Here is a 24,996-nt window from a genome sequence, read left to right on the forward strand (position 1 = left end):
AATGTGGTAATGAACGAAGAACAGAAAAGTGAAAAATACAAAGGATCAATGTTCGAACAGGGGGCTTCATACCCAGGGCATAAAGTTTGAATGGTAAATCTGATTGAAGAATTTTTAGATCTGAGAACTAATAACGTTACTGAATTGGAGATTATTCTGGCCTGCAGAACTCTGGCAGAATGAAGAACTATCTCAAGAACGTGGGGACAACACCTGGTTCTGTCACTAGGGCAAGAAAAGGGGTTCTGGACGTGACAATGGTCAACGCAGCTTCCAGAAGAAGTGATAAGGCTTGGGAAATGGTGACCAAACCATCAATCTCTGACCATAGGATAATCGAATATAAAATAACAGAACAGGAACTGATCAACCATTAAGATCCATCTGAAGCAAAACTTACAACAGTTCGAAACTAATTGGCCAAACCTCTCGCATTACGATCTGGAAAAAAAAGTCGATCAGGGAATTTTAGAGGCCTTCCACTCCAGTTATCCACTCCCGGAAGTTGGAACAAGTGAGGATGCATCTAATTAATCCTATTCGTGCATGGGCTCATGCCGACGATTTCAAAATCTTTGGTGATATAGGCTCTATTGAAGACTGCGTTTCCTGCAGCGTGCTTTGTGGACTCATTCTTGATTTGGTGTGGCAGAAATCAACTACCATTGAGCATTTTTGAGTGCAATGTCGCCACGTACACCAGGAAAAAGAACTATTTATTGTATAGTTATAGATTTGATGGCAGCGTCCTGAGCGAAAAAAACGGAGATAAAAGATCTTGGCGTTGTTTTGATCAAAGTTTTACATTTGTTCCTCATGTTAATCATTTACTTGGTACGAGGCCAAGAATGTATGAATTCATCGTGCGTAATAGCAGATATTTTCTGATCCGGAAACCATGATTTTGCTGTTCAATACATTTGTGACGAGCAAACTGGAGTTTGGATGCATTGTTGGAACCCCATATACGATTGCCATAAACATCACAATGACATATATTCCGAGAGCTGGCGACGAAAATCGGCAAAAGATTTTTAATGGATCATAATTAAATATGAGTTAGTTTTGATGGTGTATATGAATCAGCACCCACGCTAAAAGGTCAGGTAGTGGAACATCTGACGGCGACGCTCTTTGATTTATATAAAATTACAATATCCGTACTTTGGGGTGACTGCTGACTGCCTCTCTTCTATTGATATGTGGTCTGAATATTTTATTCACAAATAATATATGATATTTGAGCAGTAAATGCAGTTTCAGCCAATACAATTCTTTTGAAACAACATCGTCAAGGCAGCAACTTATGTGGTGTACTGACACACCGCGTTTCACTAAAATGAGATCTGGCCACTTTTTCAAGTTTTCTGTTTTATGAACTAGTGACAATTTTCAATCATTACAAAATACTTGCAGAGTGTGTTGTAATTTCATATACCTACATCAAAGCGCGTCGCCGCTAGGTGTTCCACTACCTGACCTTGAGAGTGGGTGCTGACTTATGTACACCCTCAATACTAAATCATATTAAATTATGCGCCAGTACAAAACTTTTGCCGAATTTCGTTGCCAGCTCTCGGACTAATAGTGGCTGTTCAGAGAAGTTTTTTCGAGTAAGATCATGCTGTTTTGTTGAATAAATTCGGTGCAGTTAAGCTTGATGTCAAGAAGGGCGTTGTTTATTTGAGGTTCCTTCATGGACCCTCGAATGGCACATCTACTCGCTAGAGTAGGATTTCATATAGGACGCCCAAGTTCTAGACCCGTACGCTTGTTCAACCTTACTACGCCCAGAACAAATATATTGTTTCAGTCATCTGTGTACAATATGATCTGTTCTAAATTCAATCAGATCTCGCATCTCTGTGATATACACTTTGACAGACAGTCCTCATTAATCAATATATATTACAAGGACACTACATATATACAAGAGTTTACATAATTTGTAGAACTTTTTAATTTTTGTGGTAATGTCACTTCTAACCCCACAGCACTCAGAATACAAAAGGACATGGCAAAAGAAGTAATCAACCCCACAATATCGCTCAATAAGCCAGACGGATAATTCACCGAAGGAGAACAGGTACGATCTTGCAGTTTTCCCAAAACAACCTTCACAGGTAGTAAACCCATAACTAGGATCGATACAGCAATATAGACCAAGAATCCTCGTAAGGAATATTGGGATATTTAAAAGACGATGTTTGGAGTGGGCAATGAACACCTTCAATCTATATAGATCACCAGAAGTGTAAAGAAAAATCCTAGAAGAGATTCGTCTTCATCTTCTGAAGATAACCAGAAGCTGCTTAAAATGAGTCATATACACAGAAAATGGAGAAGGACAAAAGTTCCCTTCACACCAAAATGCGGACCTACAATCTTCAAGAACAATTAATTCAACATCGTTTCTATTGAAGACGATGAAGAAAGTAGTAGATAACAACATAAGAACATAGAATCTGGAGAATACACTAATTCACAAATGCCAGATGGCCTACAGGACGACCGATCAACAAAAACTGCTCTGTATGACCGTATGACTCTATAGCTAGGTTCCTGGTCCCTCGGGAACTAAAGGAAATGAAGAGGCAAATACACTTGCCTCTAGCAACAAGGGAAGTTGACGTTTATTCATCCAGTGGAATAAAAAAATTTTAATTCACAAGTGAAATGAGATGACATAAGCATAAGCGGATAAAGCGATACCTTTCATGTCAATTTATAAATCCGATAATTCTCTGGAAAAAGTTATCGTTTGATTTCTAATTGAAGTGGAATAAAATTCACGTGAGTTATATTTTTTTTTCATTCGAAAAAATAATAATCACAATATCAGTTAAAAGAACACTTCAATCGGACCTGCTATTGCTCTAGAGACAGAATCCAATTCTTCACCTAAAAGACTTTCGGGATGACCTTGGAGCCTAGGAAGCTAAATCATTTCAGTTGTGCAAATACAACTTGGTTTACTTGTATACACAGTTGCCAGATTTAGGACGCAACATTATGCGTCGTGTGAAAGATGTATATTGACTGTATATCAGTTTTCATCATTTGAAGCGCCCCCGAAGCGGAATTTGCGTGAACTAAAAATATACTTTAGGTTTCATGAGGAGCACTTTACTGCGTCTGGAGATATGTTTTTCAACCTAGAATAACTCTTTCATCAAAAGATGAATGAAATCTATAGTTGTTCCAAAGATAGCTCTCGACGTCCTTCACGATTTGCGACCACCCCTGTCGTTGAATCCCTCGAAATACCAGAGAAAACTTTGAAAAACAATGCTGCGTCCGGTATACGGACGCAGTATTATTCAGGACGCAATAGTGTATGGCCCAAAGACAATGTATGGACGCAACATAGTATGCTGGATAAATATATATATATATATATATATATATATATATATATCCTCCTATCATTACGGCTTCATGTAACATGCAAGGACCATTCATTGTGGCTTCAGGCGAATTATGACTTCAGTATATGTGAAGCCATAATGTAATTCACGTTTTCCGCTCAATGAAGCTACCGATTTGACTCTGGTTTACGTGATTCGAAGCACTGAGTGATGTGGAAGAACCTTGAATACAGATATCTGCTTAAATTGTAAAGATGACATCACTATTACGAAATGAAAATTTCTTCTCGTGAAGCCCTAATGGTCGGAGAATGGTAAATATTGTATATTTTAGTTTGAGACATTGCCACCGGGGGCGTGACTGTAATATACATGTCCTGTATATTGTAAACTACACCTTGTACTTTATGGACTCAGAGATGTGGCAACATCTCCTTCCCGTTTTTATCTATAGTGAATAGAGAGAATTCTCATCCAGCGGTTGAATTTCGAATATCTCTTGGGGATGCAGAATTATTATTGCGCGTCAGAGTTACTCATCTTGTGGTCTTTCAAAACTTCTATGAAGGAAAACGTCATATATGGATGTTAATATTCTAATCAGTGATGAAAATTCGTGGTTCAATTTTTTATCAGTCAAACGCATATTCTAGTTGAATACTGAAGAATAACTGATATGTTAATTCAGCCCAAATGCTATCTCAAGCCGAAACCATGTGATAGGCCAAAACATAATGGCTTCCAGAATTTTTTTAAGTGTTCTGATGATTCGAAGAAAATCAGGAACTTCTTTACATTAACTGAAAAAAAAAATGAAATGCTTGAATTGCAAACTTATTTCCAAAATTAATAAAATTATTTTTCGCTTCATATAAAAAATTTTAATCTGATGGAAAAAACAACTTTCCATATAAAACAAAAAACCTGTTCTTTTCATTTCATAATGAACTTGCAGTTCGAATGTCGTCGAAGTTAGTAAGAAGACCTTCGAAATAAAAGAATTTTATAACGACATAGAGCTCAGGAAGATATTCCTAAAAAATGTTGCAATGAAATGAGTTTAATATAACAAATACCTAGTTGGTTTAGTTGGTTTTAGTAGAACACAACTACATAATAATTTTCCCACATTTGATTCCGACCTCGAATGATATAAAATTATTTATTAGCATAGTAGTCTATCAGCATACTGCAAAAGTATTATTATTTTGTGGGTAAATATTGAAAAAAATCCCAAATGAAGATTCAGTTCTTTATTTAAACAATAATATGAAGTCAAGGATAACAGAACAAAAGTAGGTTATACATAGTGTTTGTTCATGAAAATTTTGAGTCAGTATAAAAACCAACATATTCTGAACCTTAGGAAGTCTTTATTTACAGCTCATGAGAATAAACGTTGAGATATCGTCACAAACTCGATTATCTGCTAAATTACATCAAAAGTCAACGATTTGAAAATTTTTACAGTCGAATTTCAGTTAAGATTGTATCAATATTCTCTAAAAGCCCTTATTATAATTCGATATTCAATCTTAATCTTACTCTATATCAGTATTATTATTTGGTAATGAAAAATAGTAGGTAAAGCTAGGATTTTTAGCGTATATGGTAAACTCGGTCAACCGTTTTCAACATCTCTTCACTTAATTTGATGAAAAATAGTGAGTTTGATCAATATTGATATTATTGATGATAATTGATAAGAATGAAGGCTTTTAGAGTAATGGAAAACTCTGTCATATTGGAATACTTGTGGCGTTTTTTCACTCCTGATGAGAGTCTTCAATTCTCTTATTTTTTTTTCGTGTTGAGTAATACTGAATAATGATTCTACTATGGCCTTAAATTTAGAGCCAGCTCGTCCAGCATGGAAGAAAATGACACTAAAAATAAAATACATACTGTGCGAGTTTGGCAAATCAAAAACGGTATGAGATTTTCTAAATTATTATTCTTTAAATGGTGGAAAATTTCATATTCTGCAAAAAAACAGGCTTCTTCAAGGTTGATTCGTGTTTGACTGAGGTAGGAAGAATCACTTCACGATGTGGGTGCGAGACCGATGATGACACCATTATAAAATTCATTTAATATGTTTCATTTAGATAATAAGGTTTATAACAGATGTTCGAATTGTTTTCCTCAGTCGCAATGCAAGCTTGATATCTCCTTAGGGGGGTCTACACCGTTCTAGTGGCCAGTTCAAAAAGAAAAAATGAATATCTCACGTCAGAAACTGCTAATTTATATGTGGTATTCATTATAATTCAATTCAATCAGTTCGTCACCTAGAAAATTCAGAAATTTTTTTATTCGTCAAACGGAAATTTTTTTTTTTATCGAAGAACAAATATTCATTCATGTTATTAACTTTCCGATGTGGAATTATCTCTTCTATGAAATTCCACATGAAAAAATTTCTCCAAATGTCTCGCCATTGGCTACAATTCGTATCCTGGTGAAATTGAAAAAAGACGTTCGTCTTTTCGATGAAAGTGGAAACTATTGTAATATTCGTAACTTCTATTGATCGTTTAAATGTTCTGGAAAGACCCCACATTCTGGTAGTTTTTTCCCCTTTACGCCTTATACGGATGGCGAGGAATTCCCGTGGTATAAACTCCTCTATAAGATCGTGTTATCAAACGTTTGTTTCTTTCATTGTTAACAAATTCAGCTGCCTCCATTTATCTGTGCAGTAATTCAGATATTTTCGGTTGGCTAAATTAACCTTTACTTTCTCCGCTCCCAATAAGATAAATCTTGCAGATTTGAATCTGGTGAACGAGATAGTAACCAATCGCTAGAGTATACCTCATCAAGATACTTTCCAACTGCCACTCGTGCAAGTTATGCGTGCTCAGGTAACCATATTTTTCCAATGTGGACTCATCTGTCCATAAATTTTTCTCTGCGAATCACGGATTTTCCTGATGCTGTTATTCGACAAAAGCTACACTGGGTTGTTGGTTCCGGGACAGCAAACATTTGTACTCGCGCGCGTACTCGAGTCTAATTTAATTGCGTCATTCTCAGTCTCGCTCCCACATCGTAAAATACTACTTTCTGTTCAACTCAAACTACAATAAGCCCCAAAGAAGGCCTTGGGCACACAAGAATTATTTTCAAATAACTAAAAAAAATGTCTTGGATACTATTTTTTGCAAAGAATCAAATCGTCCACTATTCAAGGAATGATCTAGTATTTTTTCAAGAAGAGTCAGATGGTCGATGAATCGATCTCCCGGTTACAGCTTGCCGTCGACATCTGGGACACCCTGTATATATAGTGCTTACTTTATTATGACTATCATTTTTAACAAAAACCGTCCAAAATTGAATAAACAACCCCTTCATGGTGGAAGCTATGCCAGAATTTGATTTCGTTGAATTTGCAGCCCTCGCAAAACTCTTTAGATACAATCAAACTTTAAATCACAAAAGCAACATGGATCCGAATAAGAAGAAGAAACCACATATAATACCTACCAACCGCACTAGCATTTGGAGATATCTATAATCGTTTGTGGATGAAAACAGTTAAAACAGATGATTCAAAGAAAAACGCCAGCCTAGCAAAACTTCCCTGACATTCTGATCTACCAAAATAAATTTTCAGTGTGAAATTTCTAAAGAGAAAAAAAGAGACCTCCAACAAATGCTCATATATCTCGGGAATGAATACTGCTGATTTCATGAGAATCTTCTCACTGTTCCAAGAAACGCAGGGAATAAGCAGTCGATGTTGATATCGCAGGTTGAGAATATGAATAACTATCCATGGTTAGGTACAGTTTTCCCATTCGACTTTCAGAATTTAGTTTACTCATTGAAACTTCTTTCTTATTATTCAGTATATTTTCTTATCGGGCTGTTGACTGAGCATATTCTCGTTGTTTTAGTTAACATTGTTTCTCCAGGGACAGATGTCCCTGCAGTTAAAACAAATTTCTGATACTTCTTGTTGTGTTAATATTCATTACACAAATTTTGAGTATTAAGTCAACAGTAGTTTGAATCGTGACAGCATAGTAAACATGGCACGCAAAATTGAAAAATAGTAAATTTTCTTGTGCAGATAAAAAGATTCACACGGTGCATGAATTTCTGGGTTCATGGGTTGAAGCTTGCATGGGTATATTATATTGCCATCACAATGAAAAAATTGATCAGATGCGTTTCGGTATATTGAATTCTCACTGAAATAACCTAATGTGATTTGGTTGACAACGAGAGGTTATAATTGTTTCGATTCAATTCCATATACAATTCGAGTATTTCCGACATCTCACTTGGTAGACAGTTGAATAGAGTAGAAATTGGAACAAAACTGTCATCAGCAGTACCTACTATCTTTCAGACGAAACAGTCAAATTCCATGAGATGGGTCTTTCCTCTGATTGAACTATCGTAAACTAGTTGTAGGAAACTAACGGCCGTTTTCGATAAAACTATTTATCCATCGTTTCACTTACTAACGATTAGTAACCATTGGTAACCATTCTAAAAAATATCTACAGATAGATCATAGAAACGAAATCAGATGTATTGCCTATCTTCAGTAGCTGAAACAATGGATATACGTTTATTGAAAACGGCCGTTAGTATATCGGGCACAAATAAAAAGCACACTTCATATTTCAAAAACTTATGGCTTTGAAAAAATCAGAACGAATTATGGATGTGGACAAATCATGAATATCCACAAAGAAATCTCTTTAATCTTGAATCTTCATAAAAACGCACTTTCGAGTTTTTACATACAGTGTTTTTCATATCCGGTACATTAATACATACGACACGAAAACTGTGAAAATGGACTCTTAAGAAAATAAATCAGCAGAAATATGCTTATCTCATACCGAAAATATTCCTATTAATTCAGAACTGAATTTAAACTCAGATTTTGTTTGCTTTTTATCGAAATCATTTATCTAGCAGCTTTTTCCATTTACACTCCAGAATAGTTGTATTATGCAAACTTTATAGGTATTTTAAGTAGATAATTTTTTCATAAAATGATCAGCACCGGCTTTCGAAAAAATATCAGTTGAATATTTCAGGTCGAGTAGTTTTCACAAAATTAATTATTTTGGATAACAAAGTAGAAAAAGTTCAAAAATTCGATTCTATATTCCAGTAACCATAGATTTTTATACTGAAGTACTAGAGGATTCTTTCTGGTCCATTTTTAAAATGGATAAGATCGCGATCCTGACCAGATGGATAACGAACTCAACTAGACACGTGAATATTCAATTCGAACTGGAAACGAAGCTGTAAAATCTACCTCATAATTGTCGGAATAGCAATCTCTCTGGCAACGCTGTGAGGGAATTAAACGCCACTTACATGAGTCCGTAATGTTATCTTTTTGTACAAAAAGCGTATATTTGACGCCACAATGTTATGAACCTATACTGAAGCCATAACATACGCCAGATGTTGAAAATTCGTATATTCATTTTTCATCGTACGCTATTCTTCGTAGACAGGGAGTATAATTGGTCGTTTCGGTTGAATATACACGAATCAAACCGAACATAGGTCGTCTCTTTCTAGGTGACGCCATAATGGTTGGTCTATGGTCTGAAGCCATAATGTTCGGAGATGTAAATATATATATATATATATATATATATATAGTCTTGGTATTTATTGGGAAAGCGACAATGGTAAGTAAAACTCTTTTTCCTTCAGCTTAAGCTTTCGAGACTTTATTTATCTCTTCTTCAGAAGCACTATAAAACATAGAGGAGTTAGTATTTGTAGGCATAGTATTTGAAAAATATAATTACTTACAGGATTTGAGGTTGTACCTGGGTTGTTTTCATTGTAATTACAAATCAGGATGATCATAATTGCATATTGTATCTTAAGATTGATAGAATTCAGGTAAGAAATCCTTGAACGTCGGTGTTTCATTAGAGGTTAGATCTTAGATTCGATAGGTTATGAGTGACATGAGACCACAGACGCACAGGGAAATCATTGGTGACTTGATGACAAGTCGACTCTTCTTCTTTGTGTTAGGTAGTTGTTAGGAATGTCTTACATTAAACAATGACAAATAACAATCTGAGTGGATTTTTTGTTCTCTTTTTGTTAGAATTAGTTCAGAGCATTTTTTTGATTTTATTTTAATTTTTTATTCTTTATTATTAGGTGACAACAGGTATATTAAAAGGCCGTGGGGAAACTACTAGGTTCTTCTATCCGTATCTGTATCCATCTGTATGGGGTTTCTGTTTCTGGACATTTTGTCTATCTCGACTAGGTTCGCATAAATTGCGCTGAGGTTATCAATGTCTTTTTTGTGGTTGATTGCGTTAGGTTCTTGGGTTATCCTGATCATCTCTATAAATTTTCTCTTCCAACTGTTAGTTTCTGTATCTAGGATCTCTAAGTCAGAAAATTTCATGTGGTGTCCAGTCGTGTTTTCGTGTTGAGCTAGTGCGCAGGCTTGGATGTTCCTTCTAGAATCACTCTTGTGTGATGTGATCCTTTTATTCATCGTTCTCTTCGTTTCTCCGATGTATACTCCGCTGCAATTGTTGCACGGTATCTTGTAGACAACGTTGGGTCTTCTCTCTTTGGGTGTTGTATCTTTGAGTTTACTGTACAGGTATTTAGATGTTTTTACATTGTATTTTGCTATGAAGGTATTGTCGTCGCTCAATAGTTTTGTTATCTTGTGTGTTAATCCTTCTATATGGGGTAGTATTATTATCTTTTTTCTGTTTTGATTTTCTTCTCTTGGTGGTTCTCTTGGTGGTCGCTCGTTATTTGTATTTTCCATTTGTTGTTCATGCATGTGATGGTTGGGGGTGTTGAAGACTAATCTTCTTACCAAGGATCTGGGGTAACCATTCTGTTCCATCAACTCTGCCAAGGTCTTCAGGTTTTTGTCAAGGTATGTCGGGTGTGAGATCGTTGTGATCCTGGTCTTCAGGTTTAGGATAAGGTTAATCTTCATTTTCATCGGGTGGTATGAGGTGTAATGTATATATCTGCCTGAAGCTGTTGTCTTTCTGTGCCAATCGGTTTTAATTGTTTCATCTTCTCTGATCACTTTTGTGTCCAAGAATGGAACACAGTTATTGGATTCTTCTTCAATGGTAAATTGAATCTTTGGATGGAAACTGTTGAAAACGTTGAGGATCTCATCTTGTTTTCCTTCGGGTATCATGAGGATGAGGTCGTCGACGTATTTTTTGCAAAAAGGTATTATGAACGTCAACTGGGGTATACACTCATCTAGAAGTTCATCTATGACATAGTCAGCTATTATTTGTGATAATTTTGAGCCCATTGGTGTACCTATGCACTGCCTGTAGAATTTTCCATCAAATGCAAAATATATTGAACTAAACACTAACTCGATCAGCTCCATAAATTCTTTCTTTGGAATTTGACACTGTTGTTCTATTCTTTGCCAGTTATATTCGATGGCCTTTTTTGTTGTTTCGATCGTAATATTGGTGAAAAGTGATACGACGTCTAGGCTTACAATCCTATAACCTGGTGGTACTTTGAAATTGTTAATAGACTGTGTGAAGTCGAATGAGTCCTTAATGTAGTATGTATTGTTGAAATTGTATGCTCTATAGAGAATATATTTCAGGAATTGTGATATCCTGGTTGTTGGGCTGCCAATCGATGAAATAATTGGTCTCAGGGATAGCTCAGGTTTGTGAATTTTGACTAAGCCATAATATTTGGGGCATAAGCCGTCGTAGGTCATCAACTCTTTTGCTTCTTCAGGGGTGATGTAGTTCTTTTGTTTCAACTCGCTGACTTTCTTGTTTAATTTTTGTTCGATTGTACTCGTAGGATCTTTAGAAATTTGCTGGTAGTACTCTTGGTCTCCGAGTTGTTGGTTTGCTAGGTTTATGTATTTTTCTTTCTCCATCAGTACGGTAACTCCACCCTTGTCTGATTGAGTGACTATGATGTCTGGGTGTTCTCTAAGAAAGCGTTTTGTTGAATTTTCCAATCGAGTAATGTAGGGTAATCCTGTGGATTTCGATTGTTGTAGGTGGTTTGTGATAACGTTGGTTACTTTGGCTCTTATGATGTTGCACTCGTTATTGTTCCTGCTGGTGTTGTAGGTTTCTACTGTTGCTAGAAGTTCGATAATTGGTATGTCCCTGATTTGTGGTACAAGTGAGAACTTCGGACCCAAAGACAAAAAGGTTTTTACTTCACTGGGTAGTTGGAGTCCGGTGAGATTCTTCAACCATTTATCTTGTGTCACAATGGTCTTTCTCTGTGTACTTTCTAGGCTTTCAAATTTTCTCCTGTTGGCTTCCTTATTGCGATGGAAAGCTCTATTAACTTTACTAGTGGTTTTTCTCTTGAATTCGTTCCAAGTGTGCTCAGATAAAATGTCTGAAATTGAATTATCCAGCACAGATTGTCTACTATCCAAGAATCTCAAGTTTTTTATAGTAATATCGATCTGAAATGTGAGTATTTTACGTCCTAACTTGCTGTTGAATTCTTTGACCTGTTGTCCGGTTCGGGCATCCTTGAATTCTATCATAGAGTCCAGTCTTTTGATGCAACCTTGTAGGTGTGTGGGGGTGATCATCTGTTCTCTGCAGCGTAAAAGAAAGATCCTCCTGTTTTTCAAATTAGAAATTTTGTGTAGGTTGTTGTTATATTCCTTTAGGTTCACTACTAGCTGTTGGCCGTGGATATTCCTCATGTCTTCAAAGAAACCCATTCTGTAGTTAGATATAGAGGGAAATATTTGTCGGTTATGTAAGTAGAGTCTTGGTATTTATTGGGAAAGCGACAATGGTAAGTAAAACTCTTTTTCCTTCAGCTTAAGCTTTCGAGACTTTATTTATCTCTTCTTCAGAAGCACTATAAAACATAGAGGAGTTAGTATTTGTAGGCATAGTATTTGAAAAATATAATTACTTACAGGATTTGAGGTTGTACCTGGGTTGTTTTCATTGTAATTACAAATCAGGATGATCATAATTGCATATTGTATCTTAAGATTGATAGAATTCAGGTAAGAAATCCTTGAACGTCGGTGTTTCATTAGAGGTTAGATCTTAGATTCGATAGGTTATGAGTGACATGAGACCACAGACGCACAGGGAAATCATTGGTGACTTGATGACAAGTCGACTCTTCTTCTTTGTGTTAGGTAGTTGTTAGGAATGTCTTACATTAAACAATGACAAATAACAATCTGAGTGGATTTTTTGTTCTCTTTTTGTTAGAATTAGTTCAGAGCATTTTTTTGATTTTATTTTAATTTTTTATTCTTTATTATTAGGTGACAACAGGTATATTAAAAGGCCGTGGGGAAACTACTAGGTTCTTCTATCCGTATCTGTATCCATCTGTATGGGGTTTCTGTTTCTGGACATTTTGTCTATCTCGACTAGGTTCGCATAAATTGCGCTGAGGTTATCAATGTCTTTTTTGTGGTTGATTGCGTTAGGTTCTTGGGTTATCCTGATCATCTCTATAAATTTTCTCTTCCAACTGTTAGTTTCTGTATCTAGGATCTCTAAGTCAGAAAATTTCATGTGGTGTCCAGTCGTGTTTTCGTGTTGAGCTAGTGCGCAGGCTTGGATGTTCCTTCTAGAATCACTCTTGTGTGATGTGATCCTTTTATTCATCGTTCTCTTCGTTTCTCCGATGTATACTCCGCTGCAATTGTTGCACGGTATCTTGTAGACAACGTTGGGTCTTCTCTCTTTGGGTGTTGTATCTTTGAGTTTACTGTACAGGTATTTAGATGTTTTTACATTGTATTTTGCTATGAAGGTATTGTCGTCGCTCAATAGTTTTGTTATCTTGTGTGTTAATCCTTCTATATGGGGTAGTATTATTATCTTTTTTCTGTTTTGATTTTCTTCTCTTGGTGGTTCTCTTGGTGGTCGCTCGTTATTTGTATTTTCCATTTGTTGTTCATGCATGTGATGGTTGGGGGTGTTGAAGACTAATCTTCTTACCAAGGATCTGGGGTAACCATTCTGTTCCATCAACTCTGCCAAGGTCTTCAGGTTTTTGTCAAGGTATGTCGGGTGTGAGATCGTTGTGATCCTGGTCTTCAGGTTTAGGATAAGGTTAATCTTCATTTTCATCGGGTGGTATGAGGTGTAATGTATATATCTGCCTGAAGCTGTTGTCTTTCTGTGCCAATCGGTTTTAATTGTTTCATCTTCTCTGATCACTTTTGTGTCCAAGAATGGAACACAGTTATTGGATTCTTCTTCAATGGTAAATTGAATCTTTGGATGGAAACTGTTGAAAACGTTGAGGATCTCATCTTGTTTTCCTTCGGGTATCATGAGGATGAGGTCGTCGACGTATTTTTTGCAAAAAGGTATTATGAACGTCAACTGGGGTATACACTCATCTAGAAGTTCATCTATGACATAGTCAGCTATTATTTGTGATAATTTTGAGCCCATTGGTGTACCTATGCACTGCCTGTAGAATTTTCCATCAAATGCAAAATATATTGAACTAAACACTAACTCGATCAGCTCCATAAATTCTTTCTTTGGAATTTGACACTGTTGTTCTATTCTTTGCCAGTTATATTCGATGGCCTTTTTTGTTGTTTCGATCGTAATATTGGTGAAAAGTGATACGACGTCTAGGCTTACAATCCTATAACCTGGTGGTACTTTGAAATTGTTAATAGACTGTGTGAAGTCGAATGAGTCCTTAATGTAGTATGTATTGTTGAAATTGTATGCTCTATAGAGAATATATTTCAGGAATTGTGATATCCTGGTTGTTGGGCTGCCAATCGATGAAATAATTGGTCTCAGGGATAGCTCAGGTTTGTGAATTTTGACTAAGCCATAATATTTGGGGCATAAGCCGTCGTAGGTCATCAACTCTTTTGCTTCTTCAGGGGTGATGTAGTTCTTTTGTTTCAACTCGCTGACTTTCTTGTTTAATTTTTGTTCGATTGTACTCGTAGGATCTTTAGAAATTTGCTGGTAGTACTCTTGGTCTCCGAGTTGTTGGTTTGCTAGGTTTATGTATTTTTCTTTCTCCATCAGTACGGTAACTCCACCCTTGTCTGATTGAGTGACTATGATGTCTGGGTGTTCTCTAAGAAAGCGTTTTGTTGAATTTTCCAATCGAGTAATGTAGGGTAATCCTGTGGATTTCGATTGTTGTAGGTGGTTTGTGATAACGTTGGTTACTTTGGCTCTTATGATGTTGCACTCGTTATTGTTCCTGCTGGTGTTGTAGGTTTCTACTGTTGCTAGAAGTTCGATAATTGGTATGTCCCTGATTTGTGGTACAAGTGAGAACTTCGGACCCAAAGACAAAAAGGTTTTTACTTCACTGGGTAGTTGGAGTCCGGTGAGATTCTTCAACCATTTATCTTGTGTCACAATGGTCTTTCTCTGTGTACTTTCTAGGCTTTCAAATATACAAGATACAACACCCAAAGAGAGAAGACCCAACGTTGTCTACAAGATACCGTGCAACAATTGCAGCGGAGTATACATCGGAGAAACGAAGAGAACGATGAATAAAAGGATCACATCACACAAGAGTGATTCTAGAAGGAACATCCAAGCCTGCGCACTAGCTCAACACGAAAACACGACTGGACACCACATGAAATTTTCTGACTTAGAGATCCTAGATACAGAAACTAACAGTTGGAAGAGAAAATTTATAGAGATGATCAGGATAACCCAAGAACCTAACGCAATCAACCACAAAAAAGACATTGATAACCTCAGCGCAATTTATGCGAACCTAGTCGAGATAGACAAAATGTCCAGAAACAGAAACCCCATACAGATGGATACAGATACGGATAGAAGAACCTAGTAGTTTCCCCACGGCCTTTTAATATACCTGTTGTCACCTAATAATAAAGAATAAAAAATTAAAATAAAATCAAAAAAATGCTCTGAACTAATTCTAACAAAAAGAGAACAAAAAATCCACTCAGATTGTTATTTGTCATTGTTTAATGTAAGACATTCCTAACAACTACCTAACACAAAGAAGAAGAGTCGACTTGTCATCAAGTCACCAATGATTTCCCTGTGCGTCTGTGGTCTCATGTCACTCATAACCTATCGAATCTAAGATCTAACCTCTAATGAAACACCGACGTTCAAGGATTTCTTACCTGAATTCTATCAATCTTAAGATACAATATGCAATTATGATCATCCTGATTTGTAATTACAATGAAAACAACCCAGGTACAACCTCAAATCCTGTAAGTAATTATATTTTTCAAATACTATGCCTACAAATACTAACTCCTCTATGTTTTATAGTGCTTCTGAAGAAGAGATAAATAAAGTCTCGAAAGCTTAAGCTGAAGGAAAAAGAGTTTTACTTACCATTGTCGCTTTCCCAATAAATACCAAGACTCTACTTACATAACCGACAAATATTTCCCTCTATATCTAACTACAGAATGGGTTTCTTTGAAGACATGAGGAATATCCACGGCCAACAGCTAGTAGTGAACCTAAAGGAATATAACAACAACCTACACAAAATTTCTAATTTGAAAAACAGGAGGATCTTTCTTTTACGCTGCAGAGAACAGATGATCACCCCCACACACCTACAAGGTTGCATCAAAAGACTGGACTCTATGATAGAATTCAAGGATGCCCGAACCGGACAACAGGTCAAAGAATTCAACAGCAAGTTAGGACGTAAAATACTCACATTTCAGATCGATATTACTATAAAAAACTTGAGATTCTTGGATAGTAGACAATCTGTGCTGGATAATTCAATTTCAGACATTTTATCTGAGCACACTTGGAACGAATTCAAGAGAAAAACCACTAGTAAAGTTAATAGAGCTTTCCATCGCAATAAGGAAGCCAACAGGAGAAAATTTGAAAGCCTAGAAAGTACACAGAGAAAGACCATTGTGACACAAGATAAATGGTTGAAGAATCTCACCGGACTCCAACTACCCAGTGAAGTAAAAACCTTTTTGTCTTTGGGTCCGAAGTTCTCACTTGTACCACAAATCAGGGACATACCAATTATCGAACTTCTAGCAACAGTAGAAACCTACAACACCAGCAGGAACAATAACGAGTGCAACATCATAAGAGCCAAAGTAACCAACGTTATCACAAACCACCTACAACAATCGAAATCCACAGGATTACCCTACATTACTCGATTGGAAAATTCAACAAAACGCTTTCTTAGAGAACACCCAGACATCATAGTCACTCAATCAGACAAGGGTGGAGTTACCGTACTGATGGAGAAAGAAAAATACATAAACCTAGCAAACCAACAACTCGGAGACCAAGAGTACTACCAGCAAATTTCTAAAGATCCTACGAGTACAATCGAACAAAAATTAAACAAGAAAGTCAGCGAGTTGAAACAAAAGAACTACATCACCCCTGAAGAAGCAAAAGAGTTGATGACCTACGACGGCTTATGCCCCAAATATTATGGCTTAGTCAAAATTCACAAACCTGAGCTATCCCTGAGACCAATTATTTCATCGATTGGCAGCCCAACAACCAGGATATCACAATTCCTGAAAGATATTCTCTATAGAGCATACAATTTCAACAATACATACTACATTAAGGACTCATTCGACTTCACACAGTCTATTAACAATTTCAAAGTACCACCAGGTTATAGGATTGTAAGCCTAGACGTCGTATCACTTTTCACCAATATTACGATCGAAACAACAAAAAAGGCCATCGAATATAACTGGCAAAGAATAGAACAACAGTGTCAAATTCCAAAGAAAGAATTTATGGAGCTGATCGAGTTAGTGTTTAGTTCAATATATTTTGCATTTGATGGAAAATTCTACAGGCAGTGCATAGGTACACCAATGGGCTCAAAATTATCACAAATAATAGCTGACTATGTCATAGATGAACTTCTAGATGAGTGTATACCCCAGTTGACGTTCATAATACCTTTTTGCAAAAAATACGTCGACGACCTCATCCTCATGATACCCGAAGGAAAACAAGATGAGATCCTCAACGTTTTCAACAGTTTCCATCCAAAGATTCAATTTACCATTGAAGAAGAATCCAATAACTGTGTTCCATTCTTGGACACAAAAGTGATCAGAGAAGATGAAACAATTAAAACCGATTGGCACAGAAAGACAACAGCTTCAGGCAGATATATACATTACACCTCATACCACCCGATGAAAATGAAGATTAACCTTATCCTAAACCTGAAGACCAGGATCACAACGATCTCACACCCGACATACCTTGACAAAAACCTGAAGACCTTGGCAGAGTTGATGGAACAGAATGGTTACCCCAGATCCTTGGTAAGAAGATTAGTCTTCAACACCCCCAACCATCACATGCATGAACAACAAATGGAAAATACAAATAACGAGCGACCACCAAGAGAACCACCAAGAGAAGAAAATCAAAACAGAAAAAAGATAATAATACTACCCCATATAGAAGGATTAACACACAAGATAACAAAACTATTGAGCGACGACAATACCTTCATAGCAAAATACAATGTAAAAACATCTAAATACCTGTACAGTAAACTCAAAGATACAACACCCAAAGAGAGAAGACCCAACGTTGTCTACAAGATACCGTGCAACAATTGCAGCGGAGTATACATCGGAGAAACGAAGAGAACGATGAATAAAAGGATCACATCACACAAGAGTGATTCTAGAAGGAACATCCAAGCCTGCGCACTAGCTCAACACGAAAACACGACTGGACACCACATGAAATTTTCTGACTTAGAGATCCTAGATACAGAAACTAACAGTTGGAAGAGAAAATTTATAGAGATGATCAGGATAACCCAAGAACCTAACGCAATCAACCACAAAAAAGACATTGATAACCTCAGCGCAATTTATGCGAACCTAGTCGAGATAGACAAAATGTCCAGAAACAGAAACCCCATACAGATGGATACAGATACGGATAGAAGAACCTAGTAGTTTCCCCACGGCCTTTTAATATACCTGTTGTCACCTAATAATAAAGAATAAAAAATTAAAATAAAATCAAAAAAATGCTCTGAACTAATTCTAACAAAAAGAGAACAAAAAATCCACTCAGATTGTTATTTGTCATTGTTTAATGTAAGACATTCCTAACAACTACCTAACACAAAGAAGAAGAGTCGACTTGTCATCAAGTCACCAATGATTTCCCTGTGCGTCTGTGGTCTCATGTCACTCATAACCTATCGAATCTAAGATCTAACCTCTAATGAAACACCGACGTTCAAGGATTTCTTACCTGAATTCTATCAATCTTAAGATACAATATGCAATTATGATCATCCTGATTTGTAATTACAATGAAAACAACCCAGGTACAACCTCAAATCCTGTAAGTAATTATATTTTTCAAATACTATGCCTACAAATACTAACTCCTCTATGTTTTATAGTGCTTCTGAAGAAGAGATAAATAAAGTCTCGAAAGCTTAAGCTGAAGGAAAAAGAGTTTTACTTACCATTGTCGCTTTCCCAATAAATACCAAGACTCTACTTACATAACCGACAAATATTTCCCTCTATATATATATATATATATATATATATATATATATAGGGCATAGATAAAGATGCATCCAATAATTATCTCACTCAAGGATACCTGTTCCCTCAGACGGAAGGAACAGTATTTGCCATTCAGGACCAGGTAGTTCCTACAAGAAATTACACCTTCCATATAATGAAAAAACAAGTGGATAGCACGAAATGTCGACTATGCGATAATGCAGAAGAAACGGTTCAGCACTTATCAGCGGCATGCTCTGTGATGGCAGGCACCAGGTACCTATCTCGTCATGACAATATGGGGAAGGTTGTCCACCAACTGCTTTGCCTCAATAAACAGCTTCTGCAACACTTCACCCAGCACCACCTGTATACTCCACAACCAATCCTGGAGAATGAGCACACAAAAGTTTATTGGGACTTTACAATAAGAACTGACATAGGAGTCGAACACAACCGGCCTGATATGGTGTTTTGGGACAAAAATGGAAAAACAGTCACCATTATAGATTTTGCGGTTCCCCAGGACTATAATATGACGAAGGTATATGGAGAAAAGATCAATAAATACGAGGCACTAGCTCAGCAGATCAAGAGCATGTGGAATCTAAAAAAAGTCTGGATAGTACCTCTGGTGATTAGTGTTAATGGTCTTGTGCTGAAGAAAACTGTCTCGCACCTAGAGGAACTACAACTACCTCCCAACACTGTAACTTGGATGCAGAAAGCCGTAATATTGGGCACCGTCAACATAATAAGACGAGTAGTCTCACCATACTAGTCGGAATATCTTCTCTTGATGGTAAAATCCGGGAAGATGAACTCAACCCCACAATTACGTGTAAAATTTGTATATATATTTGTATATATATATATATATATATATATATATATATATATATATATATATATATTATATATATATATATATATATATATATTATATATATATATATATAGTTATAAAGTGTTAATATCACCTCCAAAATAGTGACTCGTTTAACGCTCCCACCTCATATATATCGATGTCACCTCTGAAATCGGAGGTGACAACGTTTTGCCTTGTTTTTTAGCTTGTTAGATTCAGGAGGCTTCAGGGACCAACATATCAAAAAATCGTTTTGAGGTCACAACGCACCCCCTTTATGTACTGAACAATCTTTTAGTTCGAGTGTATATCACTGGCGCTAGTGTGCTGAGCTGTATATCGGAGAATTACTCTGAAAGACTCTTTGCTCGTTTGCACCTCCGAAAATGGCAACGTTGTACTGTGCAAGCAGATGTAGACAGGCGGAATATCAGTATACGGAGGAATTAAGTAATGAGAGGCGCAGCGCGTTTTCTCCTCCATTATTGCAAGCCAGGCGGCATATCTCAACGATTTTTTATCGCATTCCTTTGTAGGGGAAAGAATCACGTGAAAGAGAACCAATCTTGGCTCTCTCGAATGGGATTATGACTGTTTATATTTCATCGTGCGTATATCTATGCATCCGCTGAACTTCTTTCATCTCAAGCTTACACTATAATTCTGAATTTGGCGAACTATTTCATTACCTATCTGAAAACGAATCGATTTGAGTCTAGTCCATAATGATATTTCTTCTCTCTATGGAAATGATCCATATAGATAATACTACCTATTAGTATAACGAATAATCAGTATTGTATCATTGCATATAATAAAATAACCTGTTCAGAGAGAAACATTTTTTGGATAAGGAAATTCAGATGTTAATGGTGATGAATATTCAAGGACAATGAGCCAATCCGAAAATTTTTATTTCAGAATCAGGAGAAAAAAATGCTACAAATTTCACAATATCACAGAAATGAACAACGTCGGCTAAACCGAATGTTTGACATTGTGTTATTTCAAATGGAACGCTCTTTATATTTTTCTTGAATCAGATTTCTCAAAGATTTTGAGGAATCCTTTGCTCAGAAACATCTCTTTTATTATCGATTTTGTTTAAATATTGGATTTTCACAAAAATTTTAAGAGCTTGTAGCATCTCTCTGGTATAAATATTTCAGTGATGTATCATAAAGAAAATTACCAATTATATCGAAACAAGTAAGATTTTATGAAGAATTCGCCAAAACAGATTTGCATTTCTCGATAGATCATACAGGGTGTAAGGGAAAAAATAAACAATATTGAAGTCTTTGGAAGGCCTCGAGTCAACATATTTTGAAATTGCAACCATATTTTTGTCAAGATATAATGAATCTTCAAAATGAAGTTAATAATATAGATACATACTCGGATACATATGATTGAGATACAGATGATTGATTAACTTCTACTATCTAAAATAAAAAAGTACACAGATAAAATTTAGCTATATACAGGATATCTGTAAACAAATGCGAAGGAATAAGGGAGATGATTCCTTAATGAAAATAAGCGGGGGTATTTCCTGTAAATTTTCCAAATCGACAGACCTTCCAAGATACAGCCTTTGGAAGGCGATGACGAGTTTACAGTTTTTAATTTTTTTAACAGGTTCTAAAAAACACTGAGTCATAAAACTATACATATTATGAAGCACTGAGTAGATTGTTACCAGTTTCAACTTCGGCAAGCTCGTAGTTTAGGCGGTAAATTGCTATCGATTTTTTCAATGTGTCTCTCCCTTAAATTCAAAAATTTCTGTGAAAATGTTGAAATTTGAGTTATTATGCTATTGTCATAGAAGTATACGAAACTAGCAGGTAGGGGGATCCAAGATTTCGGGCCGATTCACCTTAAAAAAACATAATAAAATGAATTTCGTGAATACCTACCGAGGCTGAAAACCACTATTCTCCGCTATAAAAAATTAGTATTATTCCAATAATATACCGACTTAATGAATGCTACGTTGCTATTACTATAAGGCCCGGTTGTTCAGTTCAGGATGAGGCAGAGATTTAAGATGATCCTAGATAATCTGACAGAACTGAACTGAAATGTCAAAATCAATCTAGGATAAACTTTAATCCCGAACTGACGAACTGAACAACTGCTATACATGTAGAGTTTCGGATTTTGCGAGAATCTACTGCTTTTTCTTCAAAACAACAACTGCGCTGAAGGAAATGTGATTGACTGTTATCTATATCATTTACATCATTATTTGCCGAAATTCAAAGTTCTGAATGAATTAAAATCTAAACTTGAAAATATACGAGATAATTTTCGCAAGAATTTCAATGAAATCTGAAAATTTTCATCATTCTGGAGCATTCTGGACATCAATAATTCTCGAATCATCCATGCAATAAATTCAATTTTATCCAATATAACACGCAAAACGAAATGTTACTCGAACTCGGCATCTTGAGCAATTCGTTCTTAGAAAGCCCGAATCAGGTAGAAAATTTTGAACCCTTCATATCAGCGAACACGTGTTTTGCAGTAAACAGATGCCGATTTCGTTTTCAACGGGCCATGTAACTAGGGTCGGCGTTGGGTGAAAGGATGAACGGTTCTTACAACAAGAAGAATTTGAATTTTCATATGACGGTGAGGGCATTCGTTTTAAAATTTTCAGAGTACAAGGAGTATACAGGGTGTTTCACGAGTAAACAGACAAATGAAAACCGTGAATAGAGGGCATTGAGCTGAGTTCAGAATCATACCATATACAAGGTGTTCCAAAACTAGTGAATCAAACGTCACACCACGATAGAGTAAACCAAATAATATCGAATGACACCAACATTAGTTCGACGAAAATGTACCGTTTCCAAAATAATCAGAATTTTATTAAAATACATAAAGTTGCCGATTTTCGAACTATTTTTCTTAATAACAGGGCCAGTTTGTGAAAAAGGATATCGATTTTAAATTATATTGAAGTAATATTATTGTTTCATCTCCCCTAATTGAAACTATTTTACGTAGTTAATCGATAACCATAACCTAAGTAAATGTAAATTAAAACAATTGTTTTTTCTACATGATTTTTAATACTCAGAATAAACAGGGGTGATAATATGCGAGAAAAACGCTATCCTTAATAACAAATTGGCCTTGTGACTGAAAAAATAGTTCGAAAATCGGCAACTTTAGGTTAGGTTTTTTTAGAAACGGTACATTTTCGCTCAACTAATGTTGGTGTCATTCGATAGTATTTGATCTACTCTATCGTGGTGTGACGTTTGATTCAATAGTTTTGGGGCACCCTATATATAGGTTTCTTCGGGGTTTTTTGAAATTTCTCGAATTTCCGTTTGGCTATAACTCCTGAAATTCTGATCAAGTCGACTGAAAATTTATAATTAGCTTTGAGTTGTTAATTTCATTGAAACAGAGCATTAAAATTCGACAAAAATCTGGACCGGGCTCAGTGAGGCTTTACTTAACTTCAAACTCATAAAAACACCGTGTATGTAGTTTTTTAATCATAATTTCAGCTTTTTTGTTATCTGCATTATTATTGTCTCAAATTGAATTGATTTTTGGGTTGCCCCACCTGTTGATCATGTTCTAGAAATAATTGTTTTGGTCAGACGCCTCTAAGGAATAGAGCACTTCATGAAAATGTATTTAGAAATCCTTAATTGATTTTTTTTCGAAGAATATTCTGTTGAATGTGTTCAACAATTATACCATATTCGGTCTTCAAAATACTCTTTCACAAGGATAAAATGTTTCAAAATTGATGATACCCAAATAAGGATCGAAAAACTACGCTATCTTGAAACTAAAAATTAAAACTTGATCTTCAGAATGAATCTATTTTTCTATGGACAACTAGTTGTGTGAATAAAAACAAAGAAAGAAATCGCGGGGTGTCAGATCTGGAGATCTAGCAGTCCAATATTGTGGTCCTACCCTTCTAATAAAATGACCTGAAATACTGATAAATACTTTTGCTGGTGCATGAATATCATCAATGTTTCAATAACAAATTGTAATAAGACCAGAACAATCCATAGATTTCCATAGATCCAATAATGACTATAACGGAATCAGTAAAGAATTCGAAAGTGCATTTATCACACTTATTCGAAGTGCCAATCATTACCTTCACTAAAAGACCAAATGAGGTGAAAATCAGTTCGGAAAATTACTTCAGTTCCACGTTGTCCATAAAAAGCGATTCATTCGGAAGATATCGAATTATAATTATTATTTTCATGATCATGATAGGGTAGTTTTTTCTATTTTTGTTTATTATCAATAATAAAGCTTATTATCACTGTTAATCACTTATCTGAATAACCAGATATGCTATAAATATCAAAAACAAATGCAAGACATATATTGAGAACGAAAAAATTCAGTTGAACATTTCCAATTCCATTTTTAGATTTCCTCAGTTGATTGGCGATCATATTCATCCCATTAATTAATGTGAAGTGAAAGTCAATATGCAGCGCTGTTTCTTCCAGACATTTCACGATCAAACAATTATTCATTAGAAATAATCTGAAAAGGCATACCAAAGTTTCATTGATTTTGAGAAAATCAATGAAGATACCTGAAAAATTCAAAATTATGACGAGAAAAACTACAAACAGAGTGTTTTGCATGAGTTTAAATTTGAATTTATCCTCAATGAGTCCGGTCCTGTGTTCGTCAACTTTTAATGTTCTGTTTTATTGAAACTTAGAAGTTTAAGCGGATAATGAATTTTTAGCCGAATCCAACTAAAATATTTGGAGTTATGGCCGAACAAAAATTAGGGAAATTTGAATAAACTCCTCTCTATATCGGAAACGGAATGCCTAAGACACACATATGAGGTGTTTTTGAACTGAGCTCAATGCCCTCTATTCACGGTTTTCGTTTGTCCGTTTACTTGTGAAACACCCTGTGTACTGAAAAATTTCAAAAGACTCCTCGAGCAATTAAGAAATGCCATTAAATCAAGGAGTTTCTTTTGAACCGCTATGATGAAAAATGTCAATATCCAGTTATTATTATTATTTGGGGTGATTCATCGAAAATCCCCAATATCTCGAAAACCAAGGCACTTTTGCCAAACGTAAAATATATTTATTTGAACCCCCATAGAGTACTCTACCCGCAGGATCCATATTATCCATTCATTACGCCACACCCTGTATAATTATTATTATTATATCAATGTA

The 24,996-nt window shown here is 35.8% G+C and overlaps 3 protein-coding genes across 4 annotated transcripts; 1 reads left to right on the forward strand and 2 right to left on the reverse strand.

Moving 5' to 3' along the window:
• Positions 1-9,016: 9,016 nt before the first annotated feature.
• On the reverse strand, positions 9,017-12,099 carry LOC123321021. Its single transcript, XM_044908524.1, has 2 exons — positions 9,174-12,099; positions 9,017-9,112 (listed from the first exon to the last, which is right to left on the reverse strand). The coding sequence occupies exon 1, from the start codon at positions 12,097-12,099 to the stop codon at positions 9,574-9,576; it is 2,526 nt and encodes an 841-aa protein (XP_044764459.1). The 3' UTR covers positions 9,017-9,112; positions 9,174-9,573.
• On the reverse strand, positions 10,996-15,557 carry LOC123321022. Its single transcript, XM_044908525.1, has 3 exons — positions 15,514-15,557; positions 12,304-14,786; positions 10,996-12,242 (listed from the first exon to the last, which is right to left on the reverse strand). The coding sequence occupies exons 1-2, from the start codon at positions 15,555-15,557 to the stop codon at positions 12,704-12,706; spliced, it is 2,127 nt and encodes a 708-aa protein (XP_044764460.1). The 3' UTR covers positions 10,996-12,242; positions 12,304-12,703.
• Positions 15,456-18,927, forward strand: LOC123320761. 2 transcript variants are annotated; one of them, XR_006538795.1, is made up of 3 exons: positions 15,456-15,606; positions 15,668-18,736; positions 18,798-18,927. XR_006538795.1 is itself a non-coding variant. In XM_044908170.1 (2 exons), the coding sequence occupies exon 2, from the start codon at positions 15,811-15,813 to the stop codon at positions 18,334-18,336; it is 2,526 nt and encodes an 841-aa protein (XP_044764105.1). In that variant the 5' UTR covers positions 15,456-15,606; positions 15,668-15,810; the 3' UTR covers positions 18,337-18,920. The 2 variants fall into 2 exon arrangements, 1 of the variants encoding a protein (XP_044764105.1); XM_044908170.1 differs by having other exon boundaries at positions 15,668-18,920.
• Positions 18,928-24,996: the final 6,069 nt, after the last annotated feature.

This window comes from Coccinella septempunctata, chromosome 9 (genome assembly GCF_907165205.1).
Source record: "Coccinella septempunctata chromosome 9, icCocSept1.1, whole genome shotgun sequence".
NCBI classification, from domain to species: domain Eukaryota; kingdom Metazoa; phylum Arthropoda; class Insecta; order Coleoptera; family Coccinellidae; genus Coccinella; species Coccinella septempunctata.